General features: G+C 39.7%; 1 protein-coding gene across 33 annotated transcripts in view; it reads left to right on the top strand.

Annotated features, from left to right (window-relative positions):
• Positions 1-18,485, top strand: part of dlg2 (discs, large homolog 2 (Drosophila)) — a 203,132-nt gene that overhangs the window by 56,651 nt on the left and 127,996 nt on the right. For 2 of the 33 annotated variants that reach the window (XM_051937098.1, XM_051937096.1), the window contains exons 1-2: positions 1,468-1,870; positions 2,058-2,148. The exons of 17 other annotated variants lie outside the window; for them this stretch is intronic. In XM_051937098.1, the coding sequence (XP_051793058.1) occupies positions 1,797-1,870; positions 2,058-2,148 (165 nt within the window). In that variant the 5' untranslated portion in view covers positions 1,468-1,796. Of the gene's footprint in view, positions 1-1,467; positions 1,917-2,057; positions 2,149-2,230; positions 2,251-2,297; positions 2,367-15,512; positions 15,690-18,485 lie in introns of those variants that run through there. 14 more of the 33 variants (XM_051937112.1, XM_051937113.1, XM_051937120.1 and 11 more) reach the window with 11 other exon arrangements.

Raw genomic sequence — 18,485 nt, 5'->3', positions numbered from 1 at the left:
ATCTACAGGCTCAAGAGAGAGATCTGCCTTAGCTGGCAGCCTGAATGGGGGGAGTGGTCGAGGGAATGCAGGCAGAGGAGGCGTGTTGTGTGGCAGGAATGGTCACTTGGTGTCTGGTGGGGAATCCATTGGTGAGTCTGAGAAGAACCAGGTCTGAATAGTGGAGGCAGAAGAGAGTTTAGGTTAGTCAGAGAACAAATTTAAAGAAGGAGCAGAATAAAGGCCTGGGTTGACAAGCAGGAGTTGTTCAGCAGTCTGGTGTTGAGAAGGAGTCTGAGCCTGGCTTTTCTGGAGAGTAGATGAGTTGCAGGTGGACCACTCCCTACTGCAGGTGTCCTCAATCATTTTGAGCTGCACCTGCAGACATTCCACACACACACACCTCACTCACACCCACACGAGGGTAAAGGAAAGCAGGGAGAAGAGAAAGCTGCCACTTAACAGAGGTAAAGGTGGAAGGCATGACCACTGCTTTTGGAGACTTTTTACACCAGTATGTGTTAATTTGCTCTATCTGTGGTGTCTTATAAAATAATTGTAGCTGCGGTTTGCACATTTTATTGATGCAGAAATGGTTCTTTGACTCTGTCCTGACATCACATTTGGAGACAGGCAGTTAAAACTGGGATTGTGGATGGCAGTGAAATTTTCTTTGGATAAACCTTGCTGCCAGGATTTCACTGCATTGCACTTTTTTGTTGTTGAATTGCACTTTCAAATGTTGCACACCGGGCCAAAAATTCATTGTTCTCAGCGCAAAGATTTTTCAGTGGTTTTTACATTGTGGGCTGCAACTAAACACAATACAGAAATACAAATCACAGCTTCGCAAAGTCAAATCAGCTGTCCAAAACAGAAAAGCAACAAAACCTAGCATTTAAAAAGCGCAGAAAGTTTGGATCTTTTTGCTAAAACTACTACAAAATCTACAATAATGTCGCAGGAATTGTACATTATTATTGTCTACAAATAATTACCTGATTAATTGTTACAGATCTCTCGGTATGCACTTAGGCGTGTATAAAAACTGTCACTGCAGTATAAAAAGTTGTCAAATGGTGTTTGTTTTATTCTGTTATTCCTGCTATCAGCTGTGCATTGTTTTCATGTATGTGAGTTTGTGAGTCACGATTGATGCATCTGCATCTATTTGTAGATTTTGAGAGTGCAAAGAATTATGTCGTCAAGTCCAAAGGCTGTCCCGCTTCTTTTTCCTGTGTTTAGTTCACAGAGTTGTTGCTTGCTTTTTGGGAAACGTTTTGCTTATTTTTTTTGTTTTGTCATTGATATTTTTTTGGCACAAATCAATATTACTACTGTTATCAGTTTAAGTCCAAATTCTAGGATCCTGCCTCCTGAAAATACCGTATTGGTCGACCTCACACATGCACACACTCACACACAGTAGACGGTCTGTCACAAAGCCAGTTAAAGGTACCGCTGCTGCTGATTTGCAGATGAAATTCCAGCCAGTGTGTTATTCCTAAGTGCTAGCAGTCTGCCACAGCAGCTAATAGTCAGTGAGATAGCGAACATGGGAACCTGATTCATTCCGCTGAGCTCACGCTCTCATCCCTCACTCTCTTTTCTCACTCTCTCTTTTATCCCATAACGCTTAGTCGCTGGAGCCGTGAAAAAGGGAGGAGGAGAAGATTAACAGGAGACAGAGGGTGAATGAGAGGGAGAGAAGCTAAGGAATGATTTTGGGTTATTGGAGGAGACCAGCTGCTAAGCGCTTTTTTGTGTTGTTGTTGTTGTGTGTGCTTGTTGGCTGATGACGTGCGCTGTGCTCTGAGATGGTGTTAGGAATCCTGATTGCCTTCAGCGCTGTGGAGGAGGCATCTCACTGCTCACAAGGGGCCCACATGCAGTAAAGTCTCTTCACTGTGGCTTCTCTCTCTCGCCAGGGAGTGTATGTGAGTGTGTGTGTCTGTGTGTATGCATTCTCTTCCCTTCCTCCTGTTCTTCATCTTCTTTTCTTTCCTCCTTGCTTCTTCATACTGATATCTTTTTCTCCATCTTCCCGTGTTTGTTTGTTTTTTCCCCCCCCCCTCCAGTAGTGATATTAGTGGTGATGAATTTAAGCAGAGGTTGAGAGCTCCTTTTTCTCTGGCAGGCATGGATTGTCTTTGCATTGTCACTACTAAGGTAAGATCCACAGCACGAATGAATGATTCATTGGGACGGAGAAGGGATAAGAGGGAGTCATGGACTGAGACAGAGAGAGAATGAGCACTGTGGGAGAATGAGGTATGCAGTGAAGCAGGAGGAATAAAGCTCTGTCTACGTGTTGGCTATTCCTGAATGCTTGCATGTACATCCATGTTTTTGTCTTCAGTTACAGTCATGATGGTCTTCATCGCCCTGTAAGTTTGAAGTAAAGAGTTGAGTAAAATAATTTTCTCTGTTGCAACTAGATGTGTTTGAATTTAAAATAGTGTCGGCTATTATCTCCTGAAAGAGTGATTTGTCTGATTTAGCCTGAGTGTGTATGTGTGTGAGAGAGTGATTAATTTTTTCCTTTTAACAACAGTTTGTGTGTCAGTCAGCAACACTTCAGATAGCACAGGTGTCTGTTAAGATATGACAGCAGAAGTTGGGTTGAACTTCTGTCCGTCAGCTTGTGGTTTTGCTGCAGCCCTGTGCTCACACGACATGTAAGAACTTCTGGATGCTGCACTTGGCTGACGGAGCAAACAAAATATTGTTGCATCATTATAATAGAATCTTTGCAAGTTGCAGACCTGCAGCATTTTCTATTCCTTTTTGTAATCAGTCATTTTGAAAGAACCATTGCATACCCATACCAGGAAAGGGGAATCGGATTCCCACCTCTTATTCATTGCAACAAACATCTTTTCTGCTTCTCTGAATATTTTCTCCTAGTTAGTTTTTCTTTTACACAGATAATACTGCATGTTATTTCTTTATTGCCCCATGTGGTTTTTATGTGATTGTGAATGGCTTCCTCATGATTTAGGTAACAGAACCAGACAGCAAGTAACACGATGCATTCATTGTTCATTGTTCTGCAATGGAAAAGCAACAGTAGATTACTCCTATTGAAACAACTTTCCTACTAACTGACTTGTTGAAATGAGCCCTATAAGTGAAACTGACAGAGCTCTCCTCATCATTTATGCCACAAATCTCCACTGAGTGGTTTATAAGCATGGTCCAAGTTTAGGCATAGGCTAGATTCAGAAAAACAGCTGTCCTACTGTCTTGGCTGGAAATCCTACACACTATATATCCCGTTTTCTTGCAGTGTTGTAGAACACATGTGGCAGAACCCTTTAGTCAGCTAGGACGTTGGCTCCACTGAGAGCAATAGTGAAATATTGACACACTGGCCTTTGGATAAAAGCCATTAGTAAGTCTGTAAAGCTGTAGTTTGCTGTCCTTCACTCAGACTGGCTGCCTTCTGTAAGCAGAACGTGTTATAAAATTAAAGTTACAGCAACAGTTTGTCAGTGGAAGTCTTGTTTTTCATAATTCAAAACTACAATCTGTGGATATCACCAACCATGTGGATCACCAGATCTTTTAACTCAGCACATCAGGAAAGGCTGGACCGGCTTAGCTTCCTGATGTTAACTCTCCTCAATGTCCTCCTCACATAGTGCTCTGAAGCAGTGAGTGCATGTTCTGCTCTGGCCGTTAATAACCTGTGAGCCACGTGGATTAACACGTTATCGCCAGCGCTAAAGAGTATGCATTAGTGTTAGCTTCGAACTGTGTGTAGAAAGCATTCAGGTAATTAGCCAGAGCAGTGTTAGCACTCACCGTGGTGGGGGTTCCCCTCATGTAGTCCGTGATCGTCTGCAGTCCTTGCCACAAGCTTTTGGAGTCATGTTGTTGAAATTGTGATTCCTGCCTCGTCACAAAACCTTTGTCCTGTGCCGTTCTTTGTTTATGTTTTGGCATCAGGAGAATGGGGGCTTGATCTGATTTGCAGAGTGACTTTGTAGCCCTCTTTAAACAGTGTGTAGCAGTGGTCCAGCATGTTGGTCCCACTGGTCAAACGTGACATTTTGATAAAAATTCGGCATCACTAATTTCCTAAGGTTCGTCTTTTTAAAATCCCCAGCCATGTTGAGGGCAGCGTCCGGGTGTTTGTTTTGGTGCAGACAAAGCAAGTCTTGTAACTCGAATAATGCAACATCGGTATTGGATTTGTAGTGGAGTGTAAACCGCTGTGACGATGACTGACTTGAATCCCCAGCGCCAATGGAATGGACAGTACGAGATGGTCAGATGTTCCAAATCTGACAAGCAAGAGTGGGAGAGAATTCTGGTGTATTGTGGTTTACACCAGCAGTTGTTGATCATGAAACAGACTCCACCACCTTTAGACTTGCCAGATTCCTCCATTCTGTCCTTGCGGAACACAGAAAAAGAGTCCGATGACTGAATGGCACTGTTCGCTACTAGGGGACAGAGCCATGTTCTGGTCAGCCAGACGATGTTGTAGTCCTACTGTTATTTGATCTGACCTCTGAGATCATCCAACTTGTTTCCAGGGTCTGGGCATTGGCAGGAAGGATTCTAGGCAAGGGTGTGTGATGGACCTGACTTCTAAGCCTGTTCCAAACACCACCTGTCATCCTTGGTGCTTTTTTCTTTTCCGTCTCCACATCGGGTCTCCCTTGTTGTTGTAACAAGCCTTCCTGTGGCTAGCAGTGTGTTACAGTCATTATGCTGTTCTACTTGGAAAAAAAAAAGGCATGGCAAAAGTGAAAATAATAACAAAAAAAGATAAAAACGCACAGCCTACGCAGATCAGTTACAATGACGTCTGGACACGGCTGTGCCATCTTGGAATCCGACAGGACACAGGATACCAATCTACCACAGGGCTAACTGAGAGCTCCTCATAGAGACCATGTTACCTTCAAGGTACTCTGTCTAGTTCAGAGATACTGTACATGTGTCTGATGGCTGTTTGAACCAGATTTTTTGATGTAGGCATGTGATAACTTGAGGACCACTAGATGTGTGAGTAAAAGACTTCTCTAGTTGGCCGTGACTGCAGATATAATCTAGGTGGACATTAAAACATCTGCACTTTTTAGAGGCAGTCAATAATTTGGTAAATGACAATTTATTTTCTTTAACTGTCATATAGTCTCTAATTTATGAGTTTCATCTGCTAATGTATTACTATGTGACAGCTGCAACCTGTAAAAGGGAAAGTTATATATATAAATAATTCTGAGGTAAATAATTAACTGCTCTGATTTGTGTCAAATTGTCATCAAATTTAAATTGTATAGCAGCACCTCCCAACTGTGATTGCAGCATATTGCATACTGTAGTGAGGAATGGAACTGGAGAAGTATTTGTCAGCATCGTTAATGTGCATTATATAAGGTTTAACTTCAGCCCATGCAATGCTAATCTAAGGTTAGGTGTCCTCCCATCTTGGAAACATATTTGCTGCTTTCGAGTGATAGAGGCGTCATGAGACAAGACTGCTGTATAAAAAGAGATTGCTAAACCCTGCAAGTACTCTTCATGATCCTCTAGTCATACTAACCTCTGCAAAAGCCAGAATTACATCCCTCCCTGGTGCTCATGTCATGAGATCCTGTATGATGTTGATCATGTTGTATTCAGGTCTTCTACCGTAACGATTCAACTCTTAGTAATGAATGTGCACAGCATAATGATATGCAGTTTTCAGTCCATAACCGTGTTATGTAATGCTTTTGGGGGCATGGGGAGTCTTGTGCTCTAGTTCAGCATGGGAGGAAAATCAAGTGGATGGAAACATTCCAGGAAGAAAGCACTTCTACATGATTGTTTTAATACTTTACCATTGTCATGTTTTTAGACAATCTCTCTAATCTGGATTCTGACACCTTTTTGTTGAGGTAACCAGTGGTATGCCTGTTTGAAGCGGGCTAATTGCAGCTTGCATGTATCTTCTGCTTCGTCTGACTCCGCTACATTTGCACATCTGTCGATTGCCCAGCCCATATTATTGACTAAGCATGATATGGATTCATATCAAAGTCTGGGCATGCAAGGTGGGCAAGGCCCTCTGTGATGTCACCCTTAGGTTTCCTTGGGTGACCTACCTTCAAAAAGTGATTTTGAAGGTCGGTCATGGACTGTCCTGTGACTGTACTTTTAAGGCTGAGTACAATTTATTTATCTATTTATTTTCTACATTTTTTTTTCTTTGGCATTTTAGGCTTTATTATATAGAACATCCATCCATCTGTTATCAATACACCGCTTAATCCTCATTAGGGTCACAGGGGGGCTGGAGTCTCTCCCAGCTGACTTAGAGTGAAGACATGAGACACCCTGGACAGGTCACCAGTCTATCACAGGGCTACATATAGAGACAAACAATCACACTCACATTAACACCTAGGGACAGTTTGGAGTTATCAGTTAACCTGAGTATGTTTTTGGACCATGGGAGCTGGAGTGCCTGGAGAAAACCCATGCATGCACAGGGAGAACATGCAAACTCCATGTAGAAAGATCCCCGGAAGCAAACCAGGGATCTTCTAGTTACAAGGCGAAAGTGTTAACTACCAAGCCACTGTGCAGCCTGGAAATAAAACAAGTAAAATGTCGTGTGCCCCCCCCCCCCCCCCCCCCCCCCATTTCAGCTTAACATTGTGCCAGTAGAAGGCACTGACTTCTACCACCTTTTGTAGAATGAAGCATTGTGTTGTTGTCTCACTAATGTCTCAAAATAGTGATTGCCCTCCAGGAAATTTGTGTTCTTCTTTTAATCAGATATTTTAGTCATGCATTTAGTCATTTCAAAGTCGTAGGATTACAATTTGTGTCAACTACAACTATAACATGACAGAAGTACTAAACCAGGTACACTACTGTTGTAAAGTTTGGGGTCACCCAGGCAATTTCATGTTTTCCATGAAAACTCACACTTTTATTCATGTGCTAACATAATTACACAAGGGTTTTCTTTAATCATCAATTAGAATTTCAGCATGGTTAGCTGATACAATGTAGCATTAGAACACAGGAGTGATGGTTGCTGGAAATGGGCCTTTGTACCTCTATATAGATATTCCATTAAAAATCAGCTGTTTCCAGCTGGAATAGTCATTTACCACATTAGACTGTATTTCTGATCAATTCAATGTTATTTACTATCCATAATATACGCTATTGCAGATAGTAAATATAGAAAAGAAAAAAGGCATTCATGCAAAACAACACATTCTGCAAAAAAAAAAATGTTGTGCTGACACAAAAAGCAGTGCAGGCACCTTTTTACAGACGTGTAAACAATTCAGGTCCGTTTGAGTAAATATGACCCACTGTTGGAAATGGGTGTGAATAATTAGTTGCTTTTTATGTTGTCCTGTAGAGCACGACTAGCTAAGGATAGTATAATAGCACCATTAATAACACCATTTCAGGAACATCCAAAAGCATCCTGAATGGTTCATAATTGAAAGCATATTACAAAATTGGCATATTTCATTCAACCCAAGGATCTCATATAGGCATAATGGGGAGTTATTAGCAAATCCAAGTCAATCATTTTTTATAAGAATCAAGAAAATGTGCAGGTTCCCCATCAGAACATTTGGAGATGTAATGTTTTATCGATGTGTGGAAATTGATGTCTGTGTCAGCCTCTGTCTGTCTCCTCTGTTTGTAAGTTACTCAGCTGAATAACATTAAGCTCAAACATTGCAGAAACCGTCGTCCCTGCAACAGTGATAAAACTTTCCTCCAACTACAGCTCAGCCTGCCTTTATAGATTGGTGATCAGTTGTGTTGCATGGAAACAGCATTGCTGAGGAGGATTTAGTTTGAACCTTTTTATTGTGCTTTAGTGAGCTGGATAGTTGTTTCAAAACATTACCCACATTAATCTGCAAGATCCTGCTGGGCACTGTTCTCCTGACATTACACTGCAGCCCATGTCTTCTGTTGGAAATTGAAATCGAAAGTTGAGTGTGTACGTTGTGGTGGTATTATCAAGTGACATCTATTCTGTCTTCTCTCTAAACTGTTGATTATTACAGTAAATCATTGACTATCTGGATAAGAAATGACACAGTTGCTAAATGGCTCTTATGTACAGCGCTGTGAAAAAAAATGTCCTGATATCTTCTGTTTTTACATATTTCTTAAAAGGTAATATTTATCTAATGTTAGACACAGAAAGCCAACAAGACACAAAATGCAGTTTTGAAATCATGATTTTGGAAAGTTTTATTGAAAACTTTTATTACCCCTGTGAAAAAAATAATTGCCTCCCTAAACCTAATAATTAGTTGAACTACCCTGAAACAACTGCAGTTAAATGTTTGTTCCAGCTTGTGATCAGTCAGTCCATGGAGGAATTTTGGAACACTTTCTCTGCAGAACAGTTTGGCCACATTAGATGGTTTTAGGGCGTGATCTTCTCTTTTAAGGTCTTGCTACAGCATCTCAATTGGATGGAAGTACAAACTTTGTCTTTGCCATTCCAAAACCTTTTGTTTTACTCTTTCTGACCCATTCAGAGGTGGACTTAGTTGTTTGCTGCCTGTCATTTTAAAACTTTAAAACCTGCATTTTGTGTTTTCTTGTCTTATCTTTGTCTGACATTAAAATTAGCTTGATAATCTGAAATAGTTAAGTGACAAATATGCAAAAGCAGAATATATCTGACACTTGTTCTTCTATACTTCGATACTTATATTTGTAGCAGCAGTTTATATATGTTTGTGTGTGATTATCGTTTAGTCTACTGTGTATTTGTTTGGGAACTGGTGGTCAAAAAATCTGTTCACGACTTTTGGTTATAAGACTGATCACTGTGCCTGTATTTGATCTTTTTTTGTTTGGACTTTTACACTCTTTAATATAGGACAGTAAAGACAGACAGAAAAATGGGCAAAGAGTGGGGGGAGACCTGCAGCAAAGGCCATGTGCTGAATTTGCACCCAGTGATCGCTGTCGAGAACTATAGCTCTGTTTATGGGTCACCTTCTCAACCAGCTACAGTTGAGCTACAGGGTTTCTCTATATTTGATACATTATTGATATTCAGTCTGAGATATTAATAATCAAATGCTGGATTATATCTGATTGTAAATGAGTGCAATTTTAATCTTGAAGTGTGGTTACCTTATAGACGTATAGTTATGGTTCACCTTCATAGTAATTTGAAATGCATTGTTTTTGGGATTGCCCTTATTTGGTGTCAGTATGGAACAAAGATGCACACACTGAAAATAATATTTTTGGGCCTAGGAAATATCTTTTACAAGATTTCCCTATTAATTGTGCAGCATATGAGAGAAAGAAATGCTCACATTGCTGAATGACCACTGCAGCAGAAAATGTTTGAAATATATCTGAAGAGAGAAGCAGGTGTAAAATTGTACTGTACCAAAATGCTTCTGGATATTTATTCTAAAAATTAGGCTGCAGTATCAGTATATGCTCACATGCAGCCCTTCTCTTGCAGAATAAATGCATGTCAGCTGTTCCAAAAATACTTTCTGTTTAACTTGCATTCAAAGTTCATCCATCCTGCAATGATACAGAAATCTTCAACAAATTCGTGGATCCAAACTGTAAGCCGCCTCAGGGCTAAAGTCTAACATACCTTGCATCAGATACAGTTTAGCTACATTTTGAAATGGACTAATTAATTTAATTACTTAATACTAGATTGAGTTTAGTTGAACTACAATGAAAGTAATCTGTAAATTTGTAAAATATATAATACATAAGTATGTTTGAATTTATTTAAATAACTTTAAATAAAATGGCTTAAATGGCTTAATTAAGTTTTAGTCCTCACCTCTCTCTTGTCAGTGATGTCACTTAGTCTTGTCATAATGCTGTCATAATTCTGAGAAAGCTTTAATTATGATCTGAATTATGATTTTGTATCTCGTGAAGTTTTAAAAAAAGATACCAAACACTGTTACAGCGTGATTATTTCATAATAATGACATTTAAATTCAGTTTAATTTATATTTGTTTATAATTTTATTTCTCACCATTAATTCTTCTTTGGACCTATACTGTTGAACATTTCAGTTTGTTTTTACAATACATACAGACAGCAGTGTTGCCAGTAACATTACTGTAATTCAGATACAGTGTTTTAACTAAGATCCACTTTTATAGTAACAAAAGGTTACTGTAATGTGTCAAATGATACTTTCACTATAAAAGCCCACAGTTCAAAGTATAACACTCTAGTCACCTATAAAGGTATTAATTTATTTCTATACCACATAAAAATATTCAGTATAAATATTACTATTGAAAATGGAACTGGGATCTTTCTACATGGAGTTTGCATGTTCTCCCTGTGCATGTGTAGGTTTTCTATGGGTATTCTGACTTCCTCCCACAGTCCAAAAACCTACTGAGGTTAATTGGTGATTCTAAATTGTCCGTAGGTGTGAATGTGAGTGGGATTGTGTGTCCCCTGCCTTCACCCTTAATCAGCTGGGATAGGCTCCAGCCCACCGTGACTTTAATGAGGATTAAGCGATGTGTAGATTATGGATGCATTATGGAATATCATAAAGACAGACAGAAACAGTAAGAAAACATTTATTTTAATAATGCAAATGTATAACAGAAGAATATCACATAGCAATCAACAAAGATAATTTTATATTTAAAAATGCATTTGAAATACTTTTTATGAATACATATTTTATGTGAATATTAGTGAAGTTTACCACAGTGTTTCTATGTGAATCTGCCATTACTGTCAGACACTCACAAGCACTGGCTTCCCTAACATCTCAGAACGTATGGGCTGGTGGGGACAGCTAACCACCGTGGTGAGGGTCTATGTGGCTTCCTGGGCCTAGGTGGGTGGAGATCCCCAGCATGCTCTGAGAAGATGTGGTGGCTGACATGGGCTTAAGAGAATTGTGCTTGAAGTCCAACATGTTATGTATTATTATTGGTGTTACTGTTCTTCATCCTGGTTGCACAATATACCAAGTACTCACAGTTGTAAATAAAGAAGGTAATCCAATCAGAGGAAATCCAAAAAATGTACAGAATAAAAAGATAAAATAGCAGAAACAAAACAAAGCCTCAAGAAAGAAGAGGGAATTTGAAAATAAAACAGGAAATGAGAACTGAAAAAGGACATGAAACCTACATGTCTCTAATCCCATTTTACTTAATTGCACATCCTCCCACAGTCCAAAAACATGCTGAGGTTAATTGACGATTCTAAATTGTCTGTAGGTGGAGTGTGCTGGGTTGTCTCTATATGTAGTCCTGTGATAAACTGGTGACCGGTCCAGGGTGTCCCCTGCCTTCAGCCTGAATTGGCTGGGATAGACTCCAGCCCCGCAGCCTTATAGAGGATTAAGCAGTGTATAGATAATGGATGAATGGACACACATTTGTCAGTCCTGCTGCTGACATTAGCCTGGAGCTGAGGAGCTGGGAAAGTATATAGACTCTTTGCATTGTCAATCTGTACACGGTATTGGACCAGTGACGCCAATTACTTTGTATTTGCTGTAGATGGAAAACATTTGGGTTTGACATCAAAAGATGCCAGCTTTATTTCTTCATATTTACATCTGGATCTAATACACAGCTTACAAGGTAGCATTATTTGTAACAGAACACATTTTAGGTGAACAAAAGTATTGGAACAGATGGACTTAAAATAGATTACAGTGAGTAAGACTTAATGTTCAGTTGCTATAAACTGCATCAAATCTGTGACCCATTGACATCACCAAGCTTTGCATTCTTCTTTTGTGATACTTTTCTAGGCTTTCACTGCAGCTTCTTTCAGTTGTTCATTTTGGGGATTTCTCCTTTCAGCCTCCTCTTGAGCAGGCAAAATGCAGCTCTGTAGGATTCAAGTCAGGAGATTGACTTGGCCAGTCTAAAACCTTCCATTTCTTGCTCCTGATGAACTCTTCTGTTGTTTCTTAAGTGCGTTTTGGATTATTATCTTGCTACACGATGAAGGCTCTCCCAATCAGTTTGGTTTCATCTTTCTTTAAATTGGCAGATAGCATGTTTCTGTAGATTTCTGATTTCATTTTGCTGCTGCCATCATGTGTTCCATCACCAATGAAGATTAATGAGTTCGTCCCAGAAGAAGCCATGCAAGCTCAAGCCATGACATTACCTCCACTGCGTTTCACAGATGAGCTTGTATGTTTGGGATCATGAGCATATCCTTTCTTTCTCCAAACTTTAGCCTTTCCATCACTTTGGTAAAGGTTCATCTTTGTTTCATCAGTCCATAAAACTTTGTCCCATAATTTTTGAGACTCTGTACTTTTTTGGCAAACTCCAGCTGGGCCTTCCTATTTTTCTTGCTAATGAGTGGTTTGAATCTTGTGGTGTAGCCTTTGTACTTTTGTTTATGAAGTCTTCTGCAAACAGTAGATTGTGAAGTCTTCACTCCTGCCCTCCACCTCTAACTATAGGAGCAGTCTGCACAGGCAAAACCCAAATCTGAAACTGAACATAGACATGGAGTGCTATTTATTATTTGAATAATCAATAAATAGGACACACCAGGGCAAAAAAACCACACCTGTCAGTCACATGTCCCAATGCTTTTGTTCACATGAAAAATAGATGAGTTCAAAGAAAAGATGCTGTCTTCTAAGTTGCACGTAAATACCTGGAAATAACAGCCAAAATGTTGATCTCTTGTCTCATATTTATCATTGATGTCAAATCCAAATGTTTTCAGTCTACAGCAAATTGGAATTGACCTCACTGTTCCAGTAGTTTTGGAGGGGAGTATATGTTCCCTTTAAGGTGCTGGCATTACCATGTTAGTGGTTGTGTTCAAGACGCCAAGTTCAGCCTTTTTTTGTACAGTTTCATGTTCATTCTAACTCAGCCACCCCCAGATTTCCTCCCCTGCCTTTTTTCTTCCACTCTTCATACAAGCCCCCACTTTCCTTTTCTTCTTCCCCCAGCTCAACCTCGCACTCACAGAGGAAGAAATAAATAAATAAGTAAAGTAGGGGGTGGAAGATCCGTTTAGTTCTCTGTTCACTCATACTGCTGAATCGATGGACAGTTACCACGGTAACAGGAAGGCTGCCACCAAAAATATATTCTCTACAACATCTTTAATACCTCCCCTTACATTCAGTTTGCCAACTGGTTCCCACTGCGATGCACGTTGCTGGTGTAAATTACAGTGGCAAACGCAAGCATTTTTCAACACTATAGTATTTGTAAAAGTGTAAAACCTACAACTTTAACTAATGAGTAGCAATGTGATGTTGAGGTGCATTGATGTGGTTTTGTCCCTGAGAATGCCTCCACTTCAGTGTAAATAGCACAGTCATATAATAAAGTCCTGAATCATTGAAAGAATGCTCTTGTGTGAAGCTCTAAGTTAATGTTTGCTGCTGGTGTACAAAGCTAGACTGTGATCTTCATCCATTCATGCTCATTGCTTTACTTGTTAATTGTTTGTTGCACATTTTATGGTTTATGAAAGGTAATAATTTAATATGTAGATACAGGTGTACTGATCTGGCAAGCTATTAAAGCTGTGGCTTGATGGCAAATTCTAAAACAGCTATGTGTTTGAGCTAAGTTTAACTTGTCTGTGTTAATAAGTCCAGAAGTGACTGCAACCACGACCAGAGTTTCCTACTGAACATTAGCTAGAGAAGGCAGCGTGTGTCAGCAATTAATAAAACCAGTGAAGCTAGTTGATTTTCAATTGAAACTAATTTCAGTGAGATTTCGATTCAAGCGTGTGTCCAATATATCAAACTAGTCCTGGTCTATTGGTCTTCCCAGTGATTTTTTTTTTTAGCCTCACTAGTGGCATGAGGTTGGCAACGTCAGTCAGCTCACTTCATTTATCCAGAGGACAAATCCTGACGACTTTAGAGATCCTCTGACTTATGGTTGGTGAAAATGTTCATTAATCCAGTTAAATCTGCTTCATTGATTGGAGCACACATTCATGAATTTTAGGCAATAAACCCTAAAGGCTTTGGTGATAGCTTGGCTTTTCTTCTGGCACTACCAACAGCCTGTAGGACTGTCCCTTACTGAATTGTTTTTCTGTCTTTTCTTTGTATTATTCACGGTTGCTTTTTTCTTGACATTTTGACGCACACTAAGTTATTGATGACAGATTAAGCAACTCCCACGTGAAATCTTTGCTGTGGTGTAATTTTCTGATCAACTTCATATCACATTTTAATAAAACGTTACAGGTTTTATTTGATGTTAGTGAAGGCGCTCTTTATTTCAGGTGAGACCAGTTGCCCTCGCTGTAACACTGCATCATAAATCTTACTAATTATGCTGTTGCTATATACACTGTAATGTGACTAGAAGTAGCTCTTACATGAATCGGTGTCATTTTAAGTATTTTTATGACACAGAGAATATGTACAGAAGCAAAACGTCTCAGCAATCATCTCTATATCTCTTTATTGTTCTGCCAAGGAATGCAGCAGACTTATGTGAGGATCAGCGTACGTTTGTCTGTTTGTCTGTCTGTCTGTCTGTTTGCAACATTACTCAAAAACGGACAAACGGATTTGGATGAAATTTTCAGGGAAGGTCAGAAATGACACAAGAACCAAGTGCTTAGATTTTGGCAGTGATGTGGCTTATAGTCTGGATCCACAGATTTGTTAAAGATGTCTGTGTTACTGCGAGATAGCGACATGACGTCACCGTAACCATGACAACAAGTGAACACTACGTCAGCTGCCCGATCGCATGATTATGATCCTACTACAAATCGACCAACTTATCGGGACTTATCCTTCGGAAATCATACGACGACTGAGCAGCCTTGGCGGTTTACTGTGCTTTGTGTTTCATCTTTATATTTGTTTCCTTCCTGCTGTGTTGTAATTTTTAAAGCTTAGCCGGTTTTGCCGTTTTTTTATATAGTTTTCTAAAGAAGCAATGTCTCTTTGTTGAAACTTGCGGTGGTGTAAAAGAAAGGTGTTACTCTTCTGCTAGTTCTGCTGGTGTCTTTCTTCAGAGCACAGTAGTGGCAGCATCAAGCGTTTCTTGTTATGTAATGCCGTGTGTGTGCATGTGTGTGAGTAGGGGGGAGACGACACAAAAATGATCAAAGGCGGTGTGCAACATGCTGCAAACAATAGCGCTCTGTAGTGCACAATGCTCGTGTATTTTTAGGCATAGAATACACACAACAAGATGCACTGTTTGCAGCATACAGGATGTCACAAATTTCTTACATTGCATTTTCACATCTTTATGTCTTCACACTGCAAGTTTGTCTTTTTCTCTGCAGCCAACCTTGACAGTCCAGCATTTCCTGCACATGTTGATCACATTCAGACATTAGACCATCCTCAATTTGTTTTCTCCTTCTTTATGTGAGATGCACATTATCACTCCTCCCTCTTGATAGCTGAGTCCCGCCTGCTTGCCTATAAGCTGAGATGGAACCCTACGTCAAGTGAAAGCTGTTTTTATTGGTCTTTTTAAAATTCCCCACAGAGAAGGGGGTCTAGCTGCTTCAGCGTGGCACAGTTAGGAGTATTTCTCTCACTCAGGGATGCTGCTACTTTTGTCTCATCTCACACCACAGCTCCTTCCTTTGCTTTTTCTTTGCAATCTTTGAAGAAGATCTTAGCAGTCTTCTGTTGCTTCCTTCATGTTACTACAACATAGCCATGTTTTTCGCATGCTATTGTGCTCTGAGATCAGACATGCGGGTAAGTGGCTTCCAGGGGTGTTTGTGTGCTTTTGTGAAGGGGGTCGTTGTGTTAGGAAGATGTAAATGTGATTCTGCACAGAGCCCAGAGAGCAAAGGGTGACAAACTTGTTTCACAGGTGTTTTTTTCTTTACATTTGTGCTTTTTTTTTTTTGTAAAACTGGAAGGCTGTGTGTAGAATTGCATTTGAGCTGAGATTATATAATAATCAGACACTTTCGAAACTGTTGTGCTTTTTGTAGAGTTGATGTTTTTCACCATTTTTATTTAGCTTACAACAGTTGTACTTATAACTTACCAGCACAAAGTTGTACCCTGTAATCACCTCCATCTTCAACCTTGGCTGATATCAGAGTTAGTGCAGCCTGCTAAGTAGGCTCAGAATAAGCTTTGGCCAGTCACTACTGCGGGAGCTCAAAGGATTTAACCGCCAGGCTAACAGCAGTTGGTGTACAGGTGCAGCTCAAGAAATTAGAAGATTGTAAAATAGTATTTTTTTTTTGTAATTGAAGTCAAAACTGTACCTTTCATATCTTACATTATATATTCATGACACATAAAGTGAAATATTTCAAGCCTTTATTGTTTTCTTTTTGATAATTCTTGCTTGTAGCTGTAATTGTGACACCCAGTATCTAAAAAATGCACCTTTTATTAGTTAATTATTTTTAAGTCTGGTTTAAATTGTTTTTGTTTTTATTTTGTAGCACTTTGAGACTTAATAAAATAGTAATAATAAAATTATTTATAATTATTTTTGTTATTATTGTTATTACTCCTACTGAAATTGGCATTAATTGGTTGCACAATACATTATGCAACTAAAAGAAAGCACAATCTGAGCATTCATTGCTTCAAAGCAAACGCTAAGTTAATCAATATTTATTCAGGAAATCTCATGAGATCAAGACAGCAGGGAAATAAGTGTCCCATAATTGACTTTAAGCATTGTTGTAGCTCACTCCAGTAGTAAGACACAGCACCAGAAACTAGTCTGTCACAATTAAGACTTAACAAGAGGACCTGTCAAAGTTAGTCTCTCTTGTGGTTATTAGCTCTGAGCTCAACTGAAGATTATATCTATATCTATATATCTATACACACATACAATTTGTATCTCTCTCTCTCTCTCTCTCTCTCTCTCTCTCTCTCTCTCTCTCTCTCTCTCTCTCTCTCTCTCTATATATATATATATATATATATATATATATATATATATATATATACACACAAGGTGAAAGTGAACAGGATATTGAACAGAGTTTGCAGGTTTTATTGTCTATTCTTTCAGGTTTAGCAAACAGACAGCCTGTGGGAAGAAGCTCCTCCTCGTCCTTTCTGTGTTTGCCTTCAGGCAGCGTTAACGCCGCCCTGATGGCAGCAGAGAGAAGAGTCTGTGGCTGGGTTGGGTAGGGCTCACTCAAAATCTTACTGGCCTTTAACCTGCAGCGTTTGTTGTAAATGTCCTGCAGGTTGGGGAGGGTGTTTCTCATGGTGCACTCAGCCGAGTGGACCACCCTCCTCAGGGCCAAGAAGTCCTGCTGGGTGCTGCTGCCCATCCAGCTGGTGATACTCCCAGCCAAAACACTCTCAGTGGTGCAGGTGTAGAAGTTCCTGAACACCTTGAGAGGGAGTTTAAAGTCCCTGAGATGTCTGAGGTGGCAGAGACTCTGTCGACCTTTCTTCACCAGGGCGTTGATGTGACAGGACCATGTCAGGTCCTACATGATGTTAACACTCAGATACTTTAAGCTCTCCACTCTCTCCACCTCTGTCCTGCTGATCCTGAGTGGATGGTATGCCCTCTGCTGCTTCTTGCTGTAGTCCACAATCAGCTCCTTGATCTTGCTGACATACACAAGGAGGCTGTTGTCTCTGCACCAGTCCTCCAGGTGATGCTAATTACCAAAATGTAATTGACACTGAAGTAAATTTCCGGCATAGAAAAATGAAGCTGTTTCACCACACGAGATGCCATGCAGAGGCATCCTCAGTTATACTGTAAACCTGTGAGGCCTTACTATTACAGGGATGATCACAGAAATGTTTTTTTTTTCTCTTTTTCCCCCACTTAAATGTTTCTAGTAATTGATATCATTAGTATTTGGAAATGTTGAGAAAATAAGAATGCAGCATTTGAATATAAAAAAGTGAGCCATTACAAAGTGAATATTGAATCAATTTTTTAAATCTATTTGATGGAAATCATAATGCTGCCCAGTTTGCATTGGCTGATAGTATTTGGAGAACATTTATTACTTCATCCCATATATACTAGACCCTCCAGAAAAATGTGATTATGCAATCGCATGAATTCCCGCATTGATCACCAAAATGCCGCTGATTATGCGGGGGTCAATTATTTCCCAAAAGGCCACATAATCCCCACAAAACGGCACATAATTCCCGCAAGAATCTCACATTTCCACGACAAAATAGAGAAATATGCGGGTCCCGCTTGATTTCACAATTTCCGCATAAAATGAGAAAACTATAACCAATACTAGAAAAAAAGCACTCGGAGAGCGCATACCTCCGCCATACTGTCTGTCTGTCCGTCTGTGTGTGTGTGTGTGTGTGTGTGTGTGTGTCTGTTTGTCTGTTAACAGCATAACTCAAATCAAGGATTTTAGCCCGCATAATCAAGGATTTTTGCCCGCGTTTTTCTGGAGGTTCTAATAATGTACATGCAGACATCCAGTTGTTTAAAGGCTGACAGGTGCACAAACATCACTATATATACATAAATGTAAGTGCTTGTCCTTCATCTGTGCCAAGTACAGTCCATCATCAGTA

Source organism: Acanthochromis polyacanthus, chromosome 17 (assembly GCF_021347895.1).
Source record: "Acanthochromis polyacanthus isolate Apoly-LR-REF ecotype Palm Island chromosome 17, KAUST_Apoly_ChrSc, whole genome shotgun sequence".
Classification (NCBI taxonomy): domain Eukaryota; kingdom Metazoa; phylum Chordata; class Actinopteri; family Pomacentridae; genus Acanthochromis; species Acanthochromis polyacanthus.
The sequence above is the reverse complement of the archived record's forward strand: the minus strand, read 5'-3'. Positions and strand labels throughout refer to the sequence as shown.